Source organism: Stereum hirsutum, assembly GCF_000264905.1.
Source record: "Stereum hirsutum FP-91666 SS1 unplaced genomic scaffold STEHIscaffold_26, whole genome shotgun sequence".
In the NCBI taxonomy this organism is placed as follows: Eukaryota; Fungi; Basidiomycota; class Agaricomycetes; order Russulales; family Stereaceae; genus Stereum; species Stereum hirsutum.
The window spans coordinates 90,556-108,587 of NW_006763156.1; the positions used below are offsets into that span (position 1 = coordinate 90,556).

General features: G+C 51.5%; 5 protein-coding genes across 5 annotated transcripts; 4 read left to right on the forward strand and 1 right to left on the reverse strand.

Annotated features, from left to right (window-relative positions):
* Nucleotides 1-1,326: 1,326 nt before the first annotated feature.
* Nucleotides 1,327-4,680, reverse strand: STEHIDRAFT_88125 (GMC oxidoreductase). The gene is made up of 15 exons (XM_007311356.1): nucleotides 4,431-4,680; nucleotides 4,191-4,269; nucleotides 3,963-4,046; nucleotides 3,824-3,889; nucleotides 3,709-3,749; nucleotides 3,585-3,642; nucleotides 3,388-3,496; nucleotides 3,262-3,317; nucleotides 3,088-3,158; nucleotides 2,788-3,000; nucleotides 2,422-2,719; nucleotides 2,183-2,333; nucleotides 2,029-2,114; nucleotides 1,704-1,923; nucleotides 1,327-1,613 (listed from the first exon to the last, which is right to left on the reverse strand). Exons 1-15 carry the CDS (start codon nucleotides 4,549-4,551, stop codon nucleotides 1,425-1,427), a joined length of 1,842 nt encoding a protein of 613 aa, XP_007311418.1. The 5' UTR covers nucleotides 4,552-4,680; the 3' UTR covers nucleotides 1,327-1,424.
* Nucleotides 4,681-6,045: 1,365 nt separating this feature from the next.
* Nucleotides 6,046-7,935, forward strand: STEHIDRAFT_150948 (uncharacterized protein; the record flags this gene model as incomplete). The annotated part of the gene is made up of 5 exons (XM_007311357.1): nucleotides 6,046-6,560; nucleotides 6,932-7,266; nucleotides 7,343-7,422; nucleotides 7,525-7,788; nucleotides 7,820-7,935. Exons 1-5 carry the CDS (start codon nucleotides 6,336-6,338, stop codon nucleotides 7,933-7,935), a joined length of 1,020 nt encoding a protein of 339 aa, XP_007311419.1. The 5' UTR covers nucleotides 6,046-6,335.
* A 617-nt stretch (nucleotides 7,936-8,552) lies between these two features.
* Nucleotides 8,553-10,212, forward strand: STEHIDRAFT_106206 (Coproporphyrinogen III oxidase). The gene is made up of 3 exons (XM_007311358.1): nucleotides 8,553-8,630; nucleotides 8,755-9,165; nucleotides 9,293-10,212. The coding sequence occupies exons 2-3, from the start codon at nucleotides 8,810-8,812 to the stop codon at nucleotides 10,137-10,139; spliced, it is 1,203 nt and encodes a 400-aa protein (XP_007311420.1). The 5' UTR covers nucleotides 8,553-8,630; nucleotides 8,755-8,809; the 3' UTR covers nucleotides 10,140-10,212.
* On the forward strand, nucleotides 10,213-14,417 carry STEHIDRAFT_88132 (GMC oxidoreductase). Its single transcript, XM_007311359.1, has 15 exons — nucleotides 10,213-11,186; nucleotides 11,347-11,425; nucleotides 11,592-11,675; nucleotides 11,831-11,896; nucleotides 11,967-12,007; nucleotides 12,087-12,144; nucleotides 12,213-12,321; nucleotides 12,421-12,476; nucleotides 12,571-12,641; nucleotides 12,720-12,932; nucleotides 13,014-13,311; nucleotides 13,393-13,537; nucleotides 13,641-13,726; nucleotides 13,806-14,025; nucleotides 14,111-14,417. Exons 1-15 carry the CDS (start codon nucleotides 11,072-11,074, stop codon nucleotides 14,303-14,305), a joined length of 1,836 nt encoding a protein of 611 aa, XP_007311421.1. The 5' UTR covers nucleotides 10,213-11,071; the 3' UTR covers nucleotides 14,306-14,417.
* A 1,209-nt stretch (nucleotides 14,418-15,626) lies between these two features.
* STEHIDRAFT_126474 (uncharacterized protein) lies at nucleotides 15,627-17,885 on the forward strand (the record flags this gene model as incomplete). Its single annotated transcript, XM_007311360.1, has 5 exons — nucleotides 15,627-15,776; nucleotides 15,831-16,740; nucleotides 16,839-17,113; nucleotides 17,195-17,424; nucleotides 17,488-17,885. 5 exons carry the CDS (start codon nucleotides 15,627-15,629, stop codon nucleotides 17,792-17,794), a joined length of 1,872 nt encoding a protein of 623 aa, XP_007311422.1. The 3' UTR covers nucleotides 17,795-17,885.
* Nucleotides 17,886-18,032: the final 147 nt, after the last annotated feature.

Here is an 18,032-nt window from a genome sequence, read left to right on the forward strand (position 1 = left end):
GCCTTTGGCAGACAAGGACGACAGCATATGCGAAGAGCCTCGCTTCTTGTCAGGCTCGGATACGGGTATGGCGGAGAGTGGGGTGTAGCGGACGAGATGGTAGCGGACGCGATGAGGCGAACAGATGGGTTTGGATGCCGACTGCAACGCTAGACGCACACGGGCGTTAAAGGTCAAGGCTTAGAATCACAAGCCAAATGAAGGCAGGGTTCGCTCGCCGAGCTCAACAGATATACATATATATCACAAAAATTGTCGTGCAAAATTCACGCATGGCAAGCCGGAGAGGTCATAGGAAAGCACTGAGCTTCAAGGCCAGGAAAGGAGACTCTTTTGATACAAAATCTTCCATCAGAGCACATCTCCAAAAGAGTATGGTGGCGTTAGCCACTTCATGTCACGCCACATTCAATTTTTTCTTGACTCAAAAATAGGATTTCTGGGTTCAGAAACCCCCATTCCAGAGTAAATCTGCCATTCCGAAGTCAGGGGAATTTCCTAACCCTAACCTTAATCAAGCGGCGAAATTCTCGTCAAGGCACTGCACCAGTCCCTATTGGTACCAGGGAGATATCATGCAAATGACACCCGTCTGACTCTAAGTAACTGTAGAATCACGAGAATCTTACTCCACCAGCCTTCAAACACCGTTGCAAGAAGGTTCAAGGCTGTCACCGGGCCACAGTGGCGAGCGGCAGAGATCGTAGTGGTGACATTGCGTTCCAAATATGGGAAAGTCACGCGCACGTGATGTGACAAACGGCGAAATTTCTCTGACAAAATCCCCCCCGGAGAATTTTTAAAAAGTGCTCCGACCATTGTCTAGATATCATCCCTAGGGTTCTGTATATGCAACAATAAGTCATGAAACCCCCGAATGAGTGTTCCATTCAGGAAATGGTTCCATGGCACAAGGCTTGCCACGAAGTGGCTAACGCCACCATACGACAACGTCGTCTCTGGATCTTCCAAGGGACTTCAGCTCTACCGCAGAACACCACTCGCATTCGACGGTCTTACCTATCGCCGGCACCATGCTATGCAGCGTGAGGTATCGCAGGAGGTATCGCCTTCGGGTCATGCTGCAGCTCCTCTAAAAGATGGTAGGAGACCAACGTGAAGCATCCATGAGCAGAAACTGTGTGCCGCTTACAAGTCCCAATGAAAGAAATGCTACGGGCGTTTACGTTGACGCCTGCCGTACGCGTTCTCGGCCTCTAGTCAGGCGGGTCGCGCCGCACGCGTTCAAGACTGGTCACAGCCCGAGTGAGCATACGAGTCGCGTCCATGAGGATCCGAACCAAGTCAGCGACCCAAAAAAAGCTGATATTCACAGTCAACGCTCGTTAGTGTGGAATGAACGTCAATAATCGTACACAAAAGAGAACCACCTAGAAGATACACTTGCATCGAGGATACTTCGCCTACTCCCCCCTCTTGATCATATCCGCCAGCTTCTCCGCCATAGCAACTACGATCGCCACTGGATGTCCGCTCATTTGGGTGGGGAAAACACTTGCGTCACATACCCTCAAACCCTTGACTCCATGGACACGTAATGTTGGGTCAACGGCACCTGTCTCGGGCGTTCGAGAAATCCTACAGCTCGACGTCTATCGTCATTCGAATGGATGAGCAACGGTCAAAGAGTAATGACAGTCAGAATGAGCAGAGTCGAACACAGCGAAAGGTATGCTACCCACCGGGTGGAATGCAGCGACGCAGTTTCTCCTCACAAATGCTTTGATCTGCTCGTCCGTGATCTTGTCAGGGTCAGCATCTCCCGGCCAGAAATACGACGTCGTATCCTCTTCGTGCGGTTTCAAGTCGAAGATACCCTTCATGCGCTCGGTACGAGCAAGTCGGAGGACAAATCGGACGCCACGGACTACAGTATTCAGATCATTTTCTGAGGAGAGGAAGCTGTTTGTGCGGTGATACAAAGAACATGTATGGAGTGGGGAGAGTTGGAAAAAAGATTCATTGAGATCAAGCATCCGCATTGCGAGGACTGGGAGAAGGACGAACTTTGGGTCGATGAGAGGCTTATCGTACACACTGCTTGTCTTCAGTCGTACGCTGCCAGAACTTTCCGGTTTGAGTGCCAATGCACCCTGTATTCGGTAATACCTCGTCAGTTTGAGTTCAGCAGTGTCACGCTCGAGCGGAAGAGTCGACGTACGATCGAAACACCATGTACGCCCTTCGGAGGTGGCACACCAAAACCGAGGACAACAACCGGAAACCAAAGTATCTCGATATCGGGTGCATTTGGCCCAGAGCTGGTATCACGAATAGACAGCGGCGTGCTCGCCTTCCCGTCAAACGGAATCCTGAATATGCTTTGTATTAGCACCCATCTCAACTTCTCCAATACTGCGACAAAAACGGATGAGGGGAAAGCAGAAAGTAGAAACATACCTTTCATCGTCGCTCCTGAGGAATGCTGCCCCTGGAGCCGCCGAAGCCGCCATTGGTCCTGTACCCGAGATTGCCCACCTAACCATCGCCTTCAATCCACTGAAAGGTTGGTTCAGATAATCAAACGTGTATCCAGGCTTTGCTCTGATATTCAGTGGCCCAGCAGAAATGTGATCGTAGTAGTTGAGTCCGACTTGTGGGAGGTCCTTGATGGTGGCGATGGGTGGAGAGAGGGACGAAAGATGCGAGGAAGGGCCGAGGCCGGAGAGAAGGAGAAGTTGAGGGGTAGCGATCACACCTAGATTAATTTGCAGTCAGTGCGATTGCAGTGAGATAGTCTTGGTGGAGTGCAATGGGAATACGCACCACAACAAACGATCACCTCCTTCCCTGCTTTTACGCGCCACTTTTGCCCGTTCCTCGTCTGCGACACTTGTACACCAACCGCTCTCGGCTCCGCCGCCGAGTCTTTATCGGTGGTGGAAAAGATGATCTTCTCGGTGTAGGTGTTGACCGCGATGGTGAGGTTGGGTCGCGCAACCACGGAAGGCGTGAGGTAGGCTTTCGCCGGGGAGTGGCCTGTGGTAGTAGTATGGTAATCACATCGGTAATACGTCGATGAGTGAGCAGTTGAAGATGGGACAGCGAATGAGAAATGTTACGCACGTCCGCCTTTCCCATCAAGATACTCCGTGAATGTGCTCGCTCCACGAGGGCCCTTCAACGTATTCAGATCTCTATGCGTGGTGAATTTGTGACACAATTCCCTCATTAGTATGTTGAAAATGACGCAGGAGCGTAGACAGGGTGCTAAGACAGCAAATAGTATGAGATACGCACGGGATCCTTGGAACACCAACCTCCTCACACGCATCTAAAATATGCTCGTGAATCGGCTATTACACGCCACCGCCACACATAAATACGTTCAGTATCAAATGATCCTGACGAGAGATAGGTACGTACTGCCTGCTGAACATATCCCGTCTTCCATACTCCGTTCGAGCCATGATCGGATTCCTTGATCCCAGGGTGTTGAGGTGAGGGAGCGAATTGTTCGGATTTGAGGATATATCTGCGAGGAGTTGAATACATATATCAGCAGTGATCTTGGGAGCGGAGTAATGATAGACATTGGGCAGGAGAAGACATAGAACACTTACGGCCTCAGCTCTTCGTATGACCATCCTTCTGCTCCAAGCTTTACCCACTCGTCGAAATCTAGAAACAATGCCCACCACAGAGTCAATCGTCAATCCATAACTGGGCGGACAGAGATGCACTGACCTTCAGGGGCACAATGTTGGAACAGTAGCGCATTGATAGAGCTACATAGTTCATCGTGAGTCAGTATGAAGTACAGTGCAATGATGCAGCAGTGTGGAAGGAAGAACGGGCCTACCTAGTTCCACCGACGACCTTTCCGCGCGGGATAGGTAGGACGCGGTCATTCGCGTGCTTCTGAGGCCTGTCAAAGCGTTGGGAGCATCGGTGCAGTCAGTATTACAAGGGATAGATATGGTAGGAGGAATAAAACGAACGTCGTCTCGTAATCCCAGTCCACACGACTCTTCAACAACTTCGGCCACGCGAGAGGAATACGCGTCAGGTACTCCTTCTCGTGGCTTCATTTCCCGATTCCATCATTTCGTGATCACCAACGGCCATCCGAAGAACCAAACAAGAAAGTAAACGTAGAGCGTGACAACGAAAGACAAAGAGAACATCGTCAGAGAAATAAGAAAACGCAGAAGGAAGAGAAAACGCACCTATTTCCCGCCTCAATTAGCAGAACCGTAGTGCCCGCATCCTCCGATAGCCTTGACGCAAGTACACAACCGGCCGTACCTATCCAGTCCATATTTATCAACTCATATGACCATATGGAAGCGACCAGCCGTAATATGTAGGACAAAACCTGAACAAGGCCTTGCTTTGGGTCGGCGAATAATGGAGGGGAAGAAGAGTAGGGGGAAATCGAGGTAAGAGCGGAAGAGGATGATACATACCTCCACCGACGATGACATAGTCATACTCCTTCCACTTCCCAGTATCCGCTTCAGCAGTTCCTTCGGTCACCGGTGTCGCCCAGTGCGAAGGGTTGGTCAAGTACGATTGCGAGGAGCCCATGTTCAAAACGCTTCGAAGTTACACGGTGTTTTGTTCGATGGACGTCGACGTAAGGATCAAAAGGTGGTCGAGATGTAAATGTGGACACCCAGGGAGTACAAAGGGGGGAGGTCAGGGATGTCGCTCTCGAGATATCAGCAGCCCGAGGATTAAAAACAATCAGGCGATCCGAACTCGAGGAACTAGGGGTTCTTATATGTACGTATTTTCGTCGGGGTCGGTAAGGATCCAAGAGGGTCCTAGGAGGTCCAAGAGACATGCTGCAGCGGATAACAGAGCGCGTTCCGCAAGAACGTCGCGAAACGTGATGTATAGGTCACGTAATTGCTGCTACGGAGAGATACTAGTCCATTCGGGGCCGGACGAAGATCGACTTCTTGTCAACATGTGGACCTACAGTACGTTAGGCGCAGGGGTGGGAAGGGATATCGGGCATGCGAGTCGGAAAATGAGCGAGGAGGAATGTTTCGGATATGGTAGAGATATGAGTTGGCCGACCGAGTGTCGACTTGAGCTTGCCCGAGATTCAAGTTGGATACCGACCGAGATACGAATGAGCTGCAGCCCGTCCGAAGAGCCAAGCATCCTGGGATAAAACATCAGTTAGCCTTACTTGCAATCCTTGTGAGTTGATTGCGTCCCGGGTACTTACGAACCTCGACGCAAGGCAGTGATGAAAGTTGTGCCGCCGAACATCTTCTGCCGCAAGGGATGCTTGGATCGTCTCGAATCATCCAGACACTGGTGACTGGGATACCAAATATATCGGCGATGTTGATCGTGCAGGAATTATAGGAGCGGGAATAGGCAGGGACTCCCAGGTACCCATACTTTTGGTGCCACCAGAACGAGCCGGCAGAAACGAGTCTACCCACATATGGAGAAGGTGAGATATCAACCACCGCCAATAGAGGCCGCAAAAATCGCGATATCAGTGTTTTTCTCAGAGTATGTATGTAGCCTGAGACTAGCTGTCGTCATAGGCAACCTGAGGAGGACGCATATTTTAGCCTGTCCGTACTCGTACTGCCGGCTTTGAGATAGACATTGACTACTAGAGAATAGCACATACACAAGTCTGGTTGGGCCCAGGTAGACCTTCGTCGGGCTGTATACGAAAGAATCGGGAACCACGGGAGAAGACCTTGAGAAGACGCGAGTTTCATCATCCCGCACCAGCGTACATATCAGCAAGATTCGAGCTCTTCGCACGAAAGATCATAAGCATAGTTGATCCGGGCAGTTGGCAGTCACTCAATCAACTACCGCCCATTACACTCCTGAACAGGAAAAAGAGAAATAAAGACCCCGATAGACAGCACAAAGACCAGAAGTGACCGCGACTGCTGGAGACAAGCAAGTTGTGGGACGTAAAACAGACCAACCCAAAAAGGACGAATTTCGCAGCTTATCCCCGAAAGGGGTGAATTTTTCCGAAAAAGGAGAGCAGCCCATCTCTGATTGGCCGGCAAGAACTTTGATTGGCTGTCAACCGTTGCAGCCCTCCAACACAATAGACCCTTAACAGGCTTGGCCATTGTTCGTTTCTTTCGCAGCGATTGGCTGGATCTAGTCTATCATACGATTGTATGAAGGATCAATCACTACGGGGGTCACCCGACAGATGCGGAACCTCTCCACGCAACCCTTCGGGTCATATGCAGAGTACGTTTTCCTAATGACTCTTACAAAGACTGTACAAGACCTAGGACAGCATCGGAGTTTTCTGCTCTCATCTCCCTTCCTTCCTTGACGGTCAGTTTGCTCGAGTTTTGACGTCGACCATGGCCGCGCCGCCTCTCCCTGACGGCCTCAACTACATCGCCGCCATCAAGCCTGCATTGCAAGACATCCTCATCAGCCAGTCCTTTCTCGTCATCCTCCTTCCTTTGTCTATCGCACTTTGGATATTCTCGACCGAACGGACGAGAAGGCAGCCGGTGTTTATCCTAAATGCGGTCTCCATTGCGTTGGCGATCACGGTGGGTGTGATGTTGGATTGGCGATCGGTGAGTGGTATTTTCATACCCGGGTTGTTGGGCACGAGGGATATTGGTATTTGGTTGGTGGCGTCTGGGGTCGGATGTGGCTTGGCCTGGAGGACCTGGTCGATAGTTGCCAAATCCAGTGAGCGGATTTCGTTGTGGGAATCCGTTTGCAAAGACATCAACTAGCAGTTCCTGTTGACTGCAAAGGGAGAACAACTTTCCCGAACGGCAGTGGTCATGATCTGCTCCATTCCCATACTGTGGAATATTGCACGTACATCAACAACGCCAGCATAACAAAGCAGCTTTCGTACTGAAGACATAGGACAACAACTTCATATCTCCGCACCTATCCCCGATTCACGAACATCATACTAACATGAATCCCACAGTACCAACTCATGGTCAACCCAACAAAGACCTACCCACTCTCCTTCAACCTCGCCATCTCCATCCTCGGCGTCATCCAAGCCATCCTCGTCGACACGATCCTCCTCCTCCGCCTCATCTCCGTCTACCCCCTCTCCCTCATCGGTCCCACCCGCTTCATCTCTCTCGTCACCCTCCCCATTGCACTCAAAATCACGCGGTTCATCAATTTGGTGCTTATCATCAAGATGTTGGCGGATGGGGCGAAGCAGCCGAATGCGGAGGAGGTGTTGCAAGTGGAGTGGGCTAGTGCGCCGTACGTGAAGATTGAGTGGTTCGCGGAGCTGTTTGATGTCACGTGAGTGGTTTTTGTCCTCTCGGCTTCAAGATGGGATGTGGAGTGTTGACACGAAGGTTGTTCGGTCGGTCGGCAGGTATGCTTCTGCATTCTTCATCTACAAGATCTGGTTACACCGCAAAGAACGTCGTTCAGTCGGAACTGGGTCTTCACGCAGTACGTCTCTTTCATCTTTCTATCCATCATATCCGCCTCTAGACATATTATACCCACCCACCGACCCATCACTGGGACTCATCCTAATATACCGTATCACAGGTTCATTTACCCGCCGCCTCCGCCACGTCTTCTGGATCGCCCTCACAAACTTCGTAATCCCCGCCCTCTTCACCCTCGTCCAAATCATAGTCGTCTACTCCGGCGCAGACCCCACGACCCTGAACGACATCGTCCTCGTCAACACGAATCTCGCCGTCGTCGGCGTCGTGTTCGCGTCAATCTGGGCGGGTTCGTACTCGAGGGGCTGGCGCGGGTCGAGCGACACGTATACGGGACCGGGACAGGCGTATAGTCCGAGTATGAGTATCGCGATGGAAGGACGAGCGGGGGGGAGGGGAGGAGAGGGGATTGTGGGGGTGGGGATGCATATTAGTGCGGGAGAGAGGAGCATGCGGTTTGCGACGAGGGGGACGGTTTTTAGTTCGACGACGGAGACGCCGAGGGAGTTGAGCGAACGGGAGTTTGGGCCGAAGGAGGCGCGAAAGGAGACGGGGAGTGAGAGTGGGAGTGAGTATGTGAGGGTCGAGGAGCGAGAGGCTAGTAGGGATACTAGTGCGGTGGATTTGGAAAAGGGGGTGGCGCGTTGAGGGTTAGGACGTCCTTGATGCTTATTGTCGGTCAACGTTGGCTGTTGGGGATGGGGCCGAGGTTCGCGAGTTGAGGTTGGTTGGGCGAGTTATGTTGTGCGCCATATGTTGTGCACCAGTCCTATCATGCTATGTGGTGTAAATGATCGTACTATCTTGTTGCCTGCTCGTCCAGTCCTGTCGTTTCTCTGTTGCTTATTTACATCGTCGCTCTTTCGCTTTCTTATACATCTAAAAGTATCTTGTTGTTTAAATTTGCTCTTTCCGTTGGATCTCCACGAAGCATTGCTGGTTGGTAGCGTGCTGCATAGCTCCAAGGGCCAGCGGTCTGTTCATCCTTCTCAGATCGGGCCACACGCCACTCTGTTCAACAAACGCCCGGTCGACTCGGATATCAAATACACCATCTCATGATTTTCATCGTCCATCTTCGGTGTTCTCTTTGTATCATTCACCACTTGCATGAATAATTACTGGGACGTACAAATCTTCACCCTCGGGAGTATCAAGTGCCTCTAATCGTGTTGAGTTTTTGTTAATCTGGCGCATATTGGAAGAGTAAGTAAGCATTCTAGAGCAGTGGGCTACACTATCAATCGTACTCGACGGAGAGACATCATCTTTGATATCGCTGACTATAACGACACAATGTCATACATGTCTTCGCTGATTGGCCGTGTAGCGCATCCTGCATCTATACCCAGAGATATCTGCTCCTAAAACCAATTGTCATCGTCATGTCCACTTCCTCGTCACATCCATCCGATGAACCACCAATCCGAGACCAAGTTCAGTCCTACATCTACGACCTTCAAGAACGTATCGTGACGGCTCTCGAAGCAATTCCCTCCCCATCCTCATCCGCACTACCACTGAAGTTCAACAAACGAGAATGGACGAGGGAAGAAGGCGGAGGTGGGATTGCGTATACGACGAGTCCTACTCCGGCTTCATACTCCACAGAAACGAGCGCGGTAGGATGGATGGAGAAGGGCGCGGTGAACGTTTCGATGATACATGGGATGCTAAGTCCGCCGGCGATAAAGCAGATGAGCACTGAGCATGCTGCGTTAAGGGACGAGGAGTTATCGAAGTGCGTCCCCTCTTCCTTTCCAGTTTATTCTTCATTATCTTTCCTCTCGATAATGTCGCGTTTTCATTTCCGCCTCCTTTCTGACGACCAACCGTTACCATGTTACGATTTCATCTTGGTGATATAGGGCCCCTCTTCCGTTCTTCGCAGGTGGCATTAGCATTATCCTCCACCCACGCAATCCACATGTCCCCTCCGTCCACGCGAACTACCGCTACATGGAGATCACTTCTCCATCTTCCTCCTCGTCCACCACCGCCACCTCATCCGATCCAAAATCACCTCCACCACAGCAGCAACCTCTGACTTGGTGGTTCGGCTTCATAACCGACCTCACTCCGACCTACGCCCACACGCCCCACTTCACCCACTTCCACAAAACCCTCAAATCCACCCTCGATGCACACTCCCCGATCCTTTATCCTGCATTCAAAAAGTCCTGCGATGACTACTTTTGGATCGAGCATCGGAAGGAGCATAGAGGTGTCGGAGGCGTCAGGGTCGACAATTTCGGAGAGGGGCCGCATGCATATTTTCCGGACGAAGGGAAGGAGGGTAGCGAATGGAAGAGGCCGAGGACGAAGGAAGGGTTGTTCAAGATGTTGAAAGACGTTGGAGACGCGTTTTTACCATCATATATCCCCATTCTCACCGACCTCGCGCTCTCGCCTTCGCCCACCCTCGGCCTCTCCACCCTCGCCACGCCGTGGACCCCGCAGCAAAAGAGATGGCAATTGATTCGACGAGGCCGTTCCATCGAGTTTACGCTGGTTTATGAGAGGGGAACGAAGTTTGGGTTGGCGGCGAAGGGTGTGAATGTGGAGAATGTGTTGGCGAGTATGCCGGAGGCGGCGGGGTGGGAGTATTGTAGTGAGCTAGGGAACGATTGGGAGGGTGAGGACGAAGAGAAGATAAGTGAAGAGGGAAAGATGGTTAGGATCCTGAAGGGGAAACCGATGGCCTGGGCGGAGTGAACGGGAAGAATACATTTTATATTATATAGCGCAACGAGGTTGGAGATTAGAAGGCCATGGAGCGGTTGAGATTGAGAGAAAGGTGAGAGGGCTATGTGGCGCTGGGGGCTTTCGTGGATACTCGAGGGAATTTAACGGGAAGCGATTTCGGATAGAGCACCCAAAATGTCCTGTTACCTTGAGGTAGCTGGGGCCGAGTTGTATGCTAGTGGAATTTATTGTTTTTGTACGTGGTGCAGACGACTTATTGCAGGATTTGCTCAGATAAGTCTGCTGTGGCACAGCCAGTGCGGCGATTTCGCACGGATGGTCGCCACTCGGCTGGGCATGAATGGAGATTCTTCTTCTCTACCATCACCATCTTTCTAACCATTCTACATACGTTCCTCCAGGCTGATTATCTTCGTAATAAACGTCTGGTAGATCATCGATCAGCTGCAATTTACATAGTTCTCAATTGTGACTACCCAACTAGCTTGTCCGCGGATCTTCATGGGGCACTACGATTCTTAGCTTTGCTGTCGGGCCCCTAAAAGGCTCTACTGGACCAGCTCTGTCGACTGGATTCTTCGCTGGTATTAGTCCTTCCCTGGAATCGAGTTCACACCCTACTGTGTACACGGAGCCACTCAGAACCACCAGGAAATGCCGTAGACACCGAGAGATCGAAGAACATCTGTGCCAGGAGCAACCATATCCCAGGCCACATCTGGCTGCGGTCCGGGTGCTTCGCCATACCTCGCAGAGCGCCTTGTACGGACGTCCTGCCGCATCAAGATCAAGGTCTCTGCGTCCAATCGATGTTTCAGATCATTCGAGGGGTTATAAGAACCCACAAGGTTCTACATTCGATGTTGAAGCCTTCTCACACGACCTCTACCTTCGCGTTCAAGGCCGTTTACCGCTACAATTCTCATACCGCCTAGATATTCATGGGATCCTCGCAATCATACTTAACCGACCCATCCAAGTGGGCGACACCGGTCAAGGAAACGGGGGAAGGTGGCGACAATTGGAAGGTATACGATTATGTGATCGTTGGTGGAGGTGCGTACTCCCTTTCTTTCTTATTCTAGTTCCTCTACGAGGGGCCCTTCGTGCCTCTTCCTTACCCCACCTTTCCCTGCTATTGAAAAGCAATACTAACGCGGCTGTACCTCTGCAATGACCGACGCATTATATTTTCGTAATGAATTGGCCTGAATAGGAACGGCGGGATGCGTACTCGCATCGAGGCTTTCTGAAGACGCAGGAACAACCGTCTTGCTGATTGAGGCTGGGAACAGGTACGCCTCTTTATCTGAACTCTTCCATTGTGAACTTATGTTGACGAGGCTCTTGTTCTCTCGTTGCGTTTGTTGTTCTTGTTCTGCTGGTGTTGAACGGCGGTGCGGGTGGACTACGTTCGACTTTCGGCCGCATGGAATATTGTGACGCGTCGGTGTCATGAAGTCACGAGAAAGAATTCCTCACACGTATCCCGCTCGCTTGGCCCAGGTTGCTGAAGACACGTGTTGATTGGGACTATGAGACTACGTTCGTTCTTTCTATCCTGTCTATCTTCTTCCCCGATTTTCTTCTCCAAGTCACAGGTAATAGATGTTATTATTATCCAAGCTTCACTCTCCTACCGACGCTACATAATGTCTCACAGACTTCTACTTAATCTTACCCTTTATTCAACTGAATAGCCCTCAGAAACACGCAAATGATCGAGTCATCCCGATACCGCGCGGGAAAGTCGTGGGTGGGAGTAGGTATGCCCCTCCCATCTCCGCTCCCACGACGCATTTTTTTTCACCATACTGACGTTGATTCCTTTTGCAGTTCTATCAATGCTTTGCTCTGGCAACATTGTTCTCCTGAAGGTCAGTTTATCTGCATTTTGTCCCGGACAATTTACGTTGAACAGCGTTCACCGTGCTTGTGCGATGAAATGCACCGTAGATTTCGACGAGTGGGTCAAGCTCGGCGCGGAGGGCTGGTCATATGAGGAACTCAAACCGTGCGTTTATTCCTCATGATACGAACTGCCCTCGGTATCATGATATAACTTCGTCGGCACCGATGCAGATTTATACTCAAGTCCGAGAAATTTACGCCTTCTCCTGCCCATCCTGACGTACAGACGTCTGACCATGGGTCCGAGGGATTGTGGAAGATAGGGTATGCGCCACCGGCGGTGCGTTTCATTTATACATATATTCCTCTGTGATGCTCCTCTGCAACTCCGGTGATTACCATAATGCGACTGATATTCACGATCTGTTGGTATCCGTAGCCTATCCATGAACACATTTTGGATGCATGTGAGGAGATTGGAGTTCCAAGGATTGCGTGCGTTTTCTCTAGATGCACTATCTTACATCGTTCTCAATCTCTTCACAAAAATGAGTAATTTACACGCTGATTATTCATGTTGTATATATAGTGACATGAGCACTGCGGATGGACCGCGGGGAGCAAGTACCTTCATGTCATTTGTTGACGGGAAGGGTGGCCGTGAGTGTCCACTTTTTCACTCCCTTGCTTCCGATTGTGGTCGCCATCCCCTAATTGATCACTGCTGCATGTGCGCAGGCCACTCTGTCGCAAATGCATACCTCACACCTTCCGTCCTCGCTCGACCAAACCTTACTATCTCCGTTAACACATACACCGAGAAGATCATCTTCTCGACCACTGGGGAAGATTCAGCGGAAGGGCCTAGAGCTATAGGTGTGCAGGTATCTCAGAGCAGAGACGGTCGGAAGTGGAGGGTTAAGGCGGCGAAGGAGGTCATCGTTTGCTGTGGTACGTCTCCCAATCTCAATCAATGGGCATTCAGCAATAGCTAACCGTACTGATAAATATGTCACTCTGCACTGAACACAGGCACGATAGCCACGCCACAGCTCCTCCTCCTCTCGGGCCTCGGCCCTTCTTCCCACCTGAACTCCCTTTCTCCACCCATCCGCATAATCAAGGACCTCCCACAAGTTGGTCTAAACTACTTCGACCATATCTCCGCCGGACCATTGAACATTCGAGCGAAACCAGGATACACGTTTGATTACCTGAATGGGCCACTGAGTGGGTTGAATGCGATGGTGAAGTGGCTAATCTGGGGGACGGGTCCGATGGCGTCGCTTGCATCGCCGGGAGCTGCGTTTGTTAGAAGTGATGATGAGAGGTCGGCTCTTCCCCTGAAAATGCATTCAGGCCTTCAATGAGAAGCATTGGGAAGATGAATGCTGACGTTCGCAATGTTTAGGATCCCGTTCGACGGCAGGTCGAGCACGGCGGTGGATATACGAGATACAACATCTGGACCGAACGCTCCTGATCTCGAGATTGTTTGGTTCCCTGTGGCGGTACTCGGTGTCCCCACGCCAAAGAACGTGCACGGAGTTTCGATTGTGCGTCTGCTTTTCTTTACCCCTTCCGCCCTTCGTGTTGTCAACTACGCCTTGACTCTTCTTTGATCATATTTGCTTCTGGGAATATCTTGGTCAAGTTTAGGGGGTTGTGGCACTCAAACCTGAGAGCTCGGGTAGCGTGAGGCTGAAAACAAACAACGTGTACGACAAACCACTCGTCGATCCAGAGTATGTCGTCCTTCGTGTTATGATCTGCTCCACACGATCGCATTGACTGAAGCTATCTTTGTTACCTCCTACAACTTAGCTTTTTTTCATCCGAGAACGACCTCAACACCGTTGTGCGCGGTGTACGATTCTCCCTTCGTCTAGCTCGCACCGAGCGGATGAAAGGAATCTTCGACCTCGACGAACGCGAAGAGGACACAACCTCAGGGTTTTGGCCCGGCGATGCAGACCCTGACATGATCACGGATGAAGAAATCAAGATGTTTGTGAGGAGGAACTGTGCGGCTGCATTTCACCCTGTTAGTGGCCTTTCGTGTCCTTTTTTTACTCCTTGCGGGTTGAACCTCATATACTGACAGTCGAATTTATATGCGATCGTGACAGACATCGACTTGTAGGATCTCTCCAACGTCGGATACGGGTGTCGTCAACCCCACGTTGCGCGTGCATGGGGTGAAGGGTCTGAGGATATGCGATGCAAGCGTGTTCCCTTCGCAGTTGAGTGGTCACCCGGCCGCTATCGTGGTCGGTATAGCGGAAAAGGCGGCAGACATGATAAGGAGGGGAGTTTACTCGTAGTTGAGGTATAACGTCTCGCTCAGTGACAATAGGGAGCGAGGGGCTGCAGACGGGAAGTCTTTGTCTTTCGACGTGCAATTTGTGTGCGATCGTAGTTCATCGAATGATTTATTTGAGGCTAGATTGGTATTGCGTAGTGACATGGGCTGTATGCCCCTTGTATAAAGAGCTTTTATGATGTACACTAGCATTTTATCGACTTGTAAAGCTCGCTCAGCGAAGGCGAGTGGCACCTGAGGCGCCACACAACCAGACCAAGCGTGTCGCCCACGTGGCCGCGAAAAGCATCAACACGACGCGTCGACCGTCGACTTGGTCTTGCCAACATCGCTGTTCGGTGTTGCATATCTGAGGACCAGTATTGCGTGTAAGCTCCAGGAGTTGATTGCTCCATCATCTGGCTCAGGAGTACTTGTTGCATCATCTGGTTGCTTCATATGTACGTTCGCACTTCGTCCGGAGACAACAACTTGACCGCAGACTCTAGCTTGAGAGCTCGTAGATACTTACGCTTGCTTCAAAGAACTCTTGGGACTTGATTGCACCATCTGTAGTTTTCTCTACATTTGATCTGGTACGCTCCGCCATTCACTATGCACTTGCTTTACAATTGCATGACGCTGAGAGACCCGAAACGCTGATCTTCTCGAACCCCGTCAACAGGACCAGCTTGATCATCTCGCGCTACTTCCTCCAACCACTCTAAGTCTATCCCATTCTATTCTCTAGTCCTCTCCCGCTTTCCCCTACTTCATCCCCGACGATGGACTCAGAATCGCCCTTACCTCGAAAGACGATCCACGACGAGCTCCGCGACGCCCGTCGCGAGATCAAGCTTCTTCAGCACCAAGCCATGCTTTTCACCGACGACCATAACAACCAAATCGCCCAAGTCGAGTCACACTTCTCCCTCCAACTATCACGCGCCGAGGATATCTACAACCACCAAGTCTCGCTCCTCCAAGATGATCTTGACCACGTACGCGCGGAACGGACACGCGCGAACGAAGTGATAGAAGAGGAGAGGAAGCGAGTGAAAGGTCTGGAGAGGGAAAGAAAAGTAAGGGAGGGGGTGATGGAGGAGATGACGTTTTCGCTGAAGAGGGCGTTGGAGGAGAGTGGGGAGCTGAGAAGGCTGAGAGCGGAGGAATCGAAGAACGTTGAGGCCTTGCGATGGCAAATTGAGGAGATTGGGAGGGAGAGGGATGAGTTGGTGGAGGCGAGGGACCAAGGATGGAGGGAGGCGGAAGGACTGCTGACAGAGACCTTGCGGGTGGAGAATGAGGGGTTGAAGGCAGAGAGGGATACGTATTTCCGGGAGATGGATGTGGCCGTGGAGGAGCGTGGGGAGCTGAGAACGTTGAGAGCAGAGGAATTGAAGAAGGTCGACATGTTGCAGGGAGAGATGGAGGAGATCGGAAGGGAGAGGAATGAGTTGGTGGCAGAGAGAGAACGACTACAGATGGAGGCGGTACGAGCGGGAGCAGAGACTGAGACCTTGCGGGTGGAGAACGAGGCATCGAAGGCAGAGAGGGATGGGTATCTCCGGGAGCGGGATGTGGTCGTGAAGGAGGGGAAAGCGCTTGAGCTAGAAAAGGCGTTGCGGGAGATCAGCAGACTGGAGACAGACGCAAAGTTTTTGAGGGAAAATAAGGAGCACTGTCTTCAGGAATGGAATTCGGCAATAGAGGGTCGGAGCGTCCTGGTCAGCGAGAGAGATACAGCACGGTTGGACAGAGATACGGCACGGTTAGAGAGAGAAGATCTGGCGACGGAAAAGGATCGACTCATAAAGCAGAGAGATTCGGCGATTCAGAAGAGAGATCGGGTCCTTAAAGAGCTCACCGCAGCGATCAGAAACCTAAGGGACGAGGTGGATGCCCAGGCTAAGGGGACGGCGAGAATTATGCAGGACGCTGATGCTCAAAAGAAAAAGCTCACGGCGGAGAGGGATACGCTTCGCAGGGAGAACGACGAGTTCTTGAGGGGAAGGACGAGCTTTATCGCGGAAAGGGACACCCTCCGAAAAGAGAGGGATGCACTTACGAAGGCCAGGGATCTCCTGCGTCAGGACATGAAGAGGTTGGCTTTGGCGGCGACAGGTGCTGAGGTTATAGGACGGGGCGTGGCCACGGGCATGGGCGATTTTCCGCAGAGGACGTTCGCGTTAGCCGCGGAAGGAGAAGAGACCAGCACGGCGGAGGCTATCGAAAAGAGCGGGTCAGAGAGTATGAGTGGTGCAGGAACTCTCCCCCAAGAGAAGTCAATGACGAGAGAAGATTCGGCTGGAGCAGAGGCAGAGCCCATTGTAGCGGAGATCCTCTCATCTGCGAGCAAGGCTGTTGATGTGAGACACGGGAACGTTATGCCCGACCCTGTCGAAGTCGCTTCATCGCAGGATCTGGTTGAGCATGCGGAAGACAACGCGAAGGAATGTGGGTCGTCATTTGTGCTTTCCCCCTCGCAAGCCTGTTCCTGACCGGAGCCAGTGCGTCACTGATACCTTGGCTGAACGCAGCGCCTTCCATTGCAGATAACGATGGTCAAAATATCTCCTCTTACCCATCACCGAAGAAAGTCACCATCTCGTTCAAAACACTCCTGGCCGCCCACAAGTTGCCATTCAAGGATCTCATGCCTGGCTGGCTGAAGATGGTGGAAAAGACCTTATATGCCTCGCGAGCCTTCAAGAGATGGAGGACGTCACCCTCGAGGTACGAGGAGGATATTGCACGGGTCGCGTACAAAAAGAGTCCGACAATGAGAGTGGGTGTGATGTACTGGGTTGCTGGTCTTGTCATGCGAAGGGTACGACATGCACTCCTCTGGCCGTCATCATCATGCATGTGAGTCCTTCGGAATAACCTCGAGTTGCCACTTTCCCTCCAGGTACACCACATCAGTCTTGAAAATTTGGTCTCGAAATACCAGCTCGATCAAAGGAACCTCGTCTGCTTGGATTCCCAAATGACTTATGCGTGTAAGGCGGAACGCGAAATGATTTTGGAAGCCCGACAGTTACGCGATCCTACCTTCATCCAGGCTACAGAGGCGAAGATCAAGGCTCAGCGTGAAGTCGCCTCTCGTAGTAAACGCGCGGCTAGACGCGCTTCGTCCTCGTACGTCGGACCTTCCTTCTAACCGGGTTCGCTATAAATCGCAATGTTACTGTTACTTTTCAGGCAGCGAAGCGGCTCCCAAATCACGTCGTCGTCATCCACTCCACAGGAACCTCTCGATCCGCCAAATATACCCAGAAAGCGCAAGTCGCGTACTTCTTCCTCGAGTCTTTTGCTCACGACGGCCCACGAAAGCAATAATTACGAGCCACTTCCCGAAGACGTTCCCCACCGGACCCCGAGATCGGCCCTCAAACGACAAAAGATCTGCACCGATCCGGTAGAAGAGTATCGAGCTTGGACGGATGCTGTAGCAAGTTACATAGTTCGTCCTAGGTCTGAGTTACGGGATTACAGTTCAGAGATGTGAGCGTATGTGCTCTAGGGCAGTTCCAGGCTGTAGACCTGGTGGGAACCATTGGGGAGGTATTACATAGGCCGTCAACGCCGCACCTACTCGCCACAATGGCATTGCCTTTGTCCTCGTGAATGCAAACCGCAAAATGACCCTGTGGTGATTCATGTGGCTATATTTGATCGTGTAATATCACCAAACCCGGATATGCGTCCTATTCACTCGCACTCCTGTGTAGTCCGTCATTCCTGAT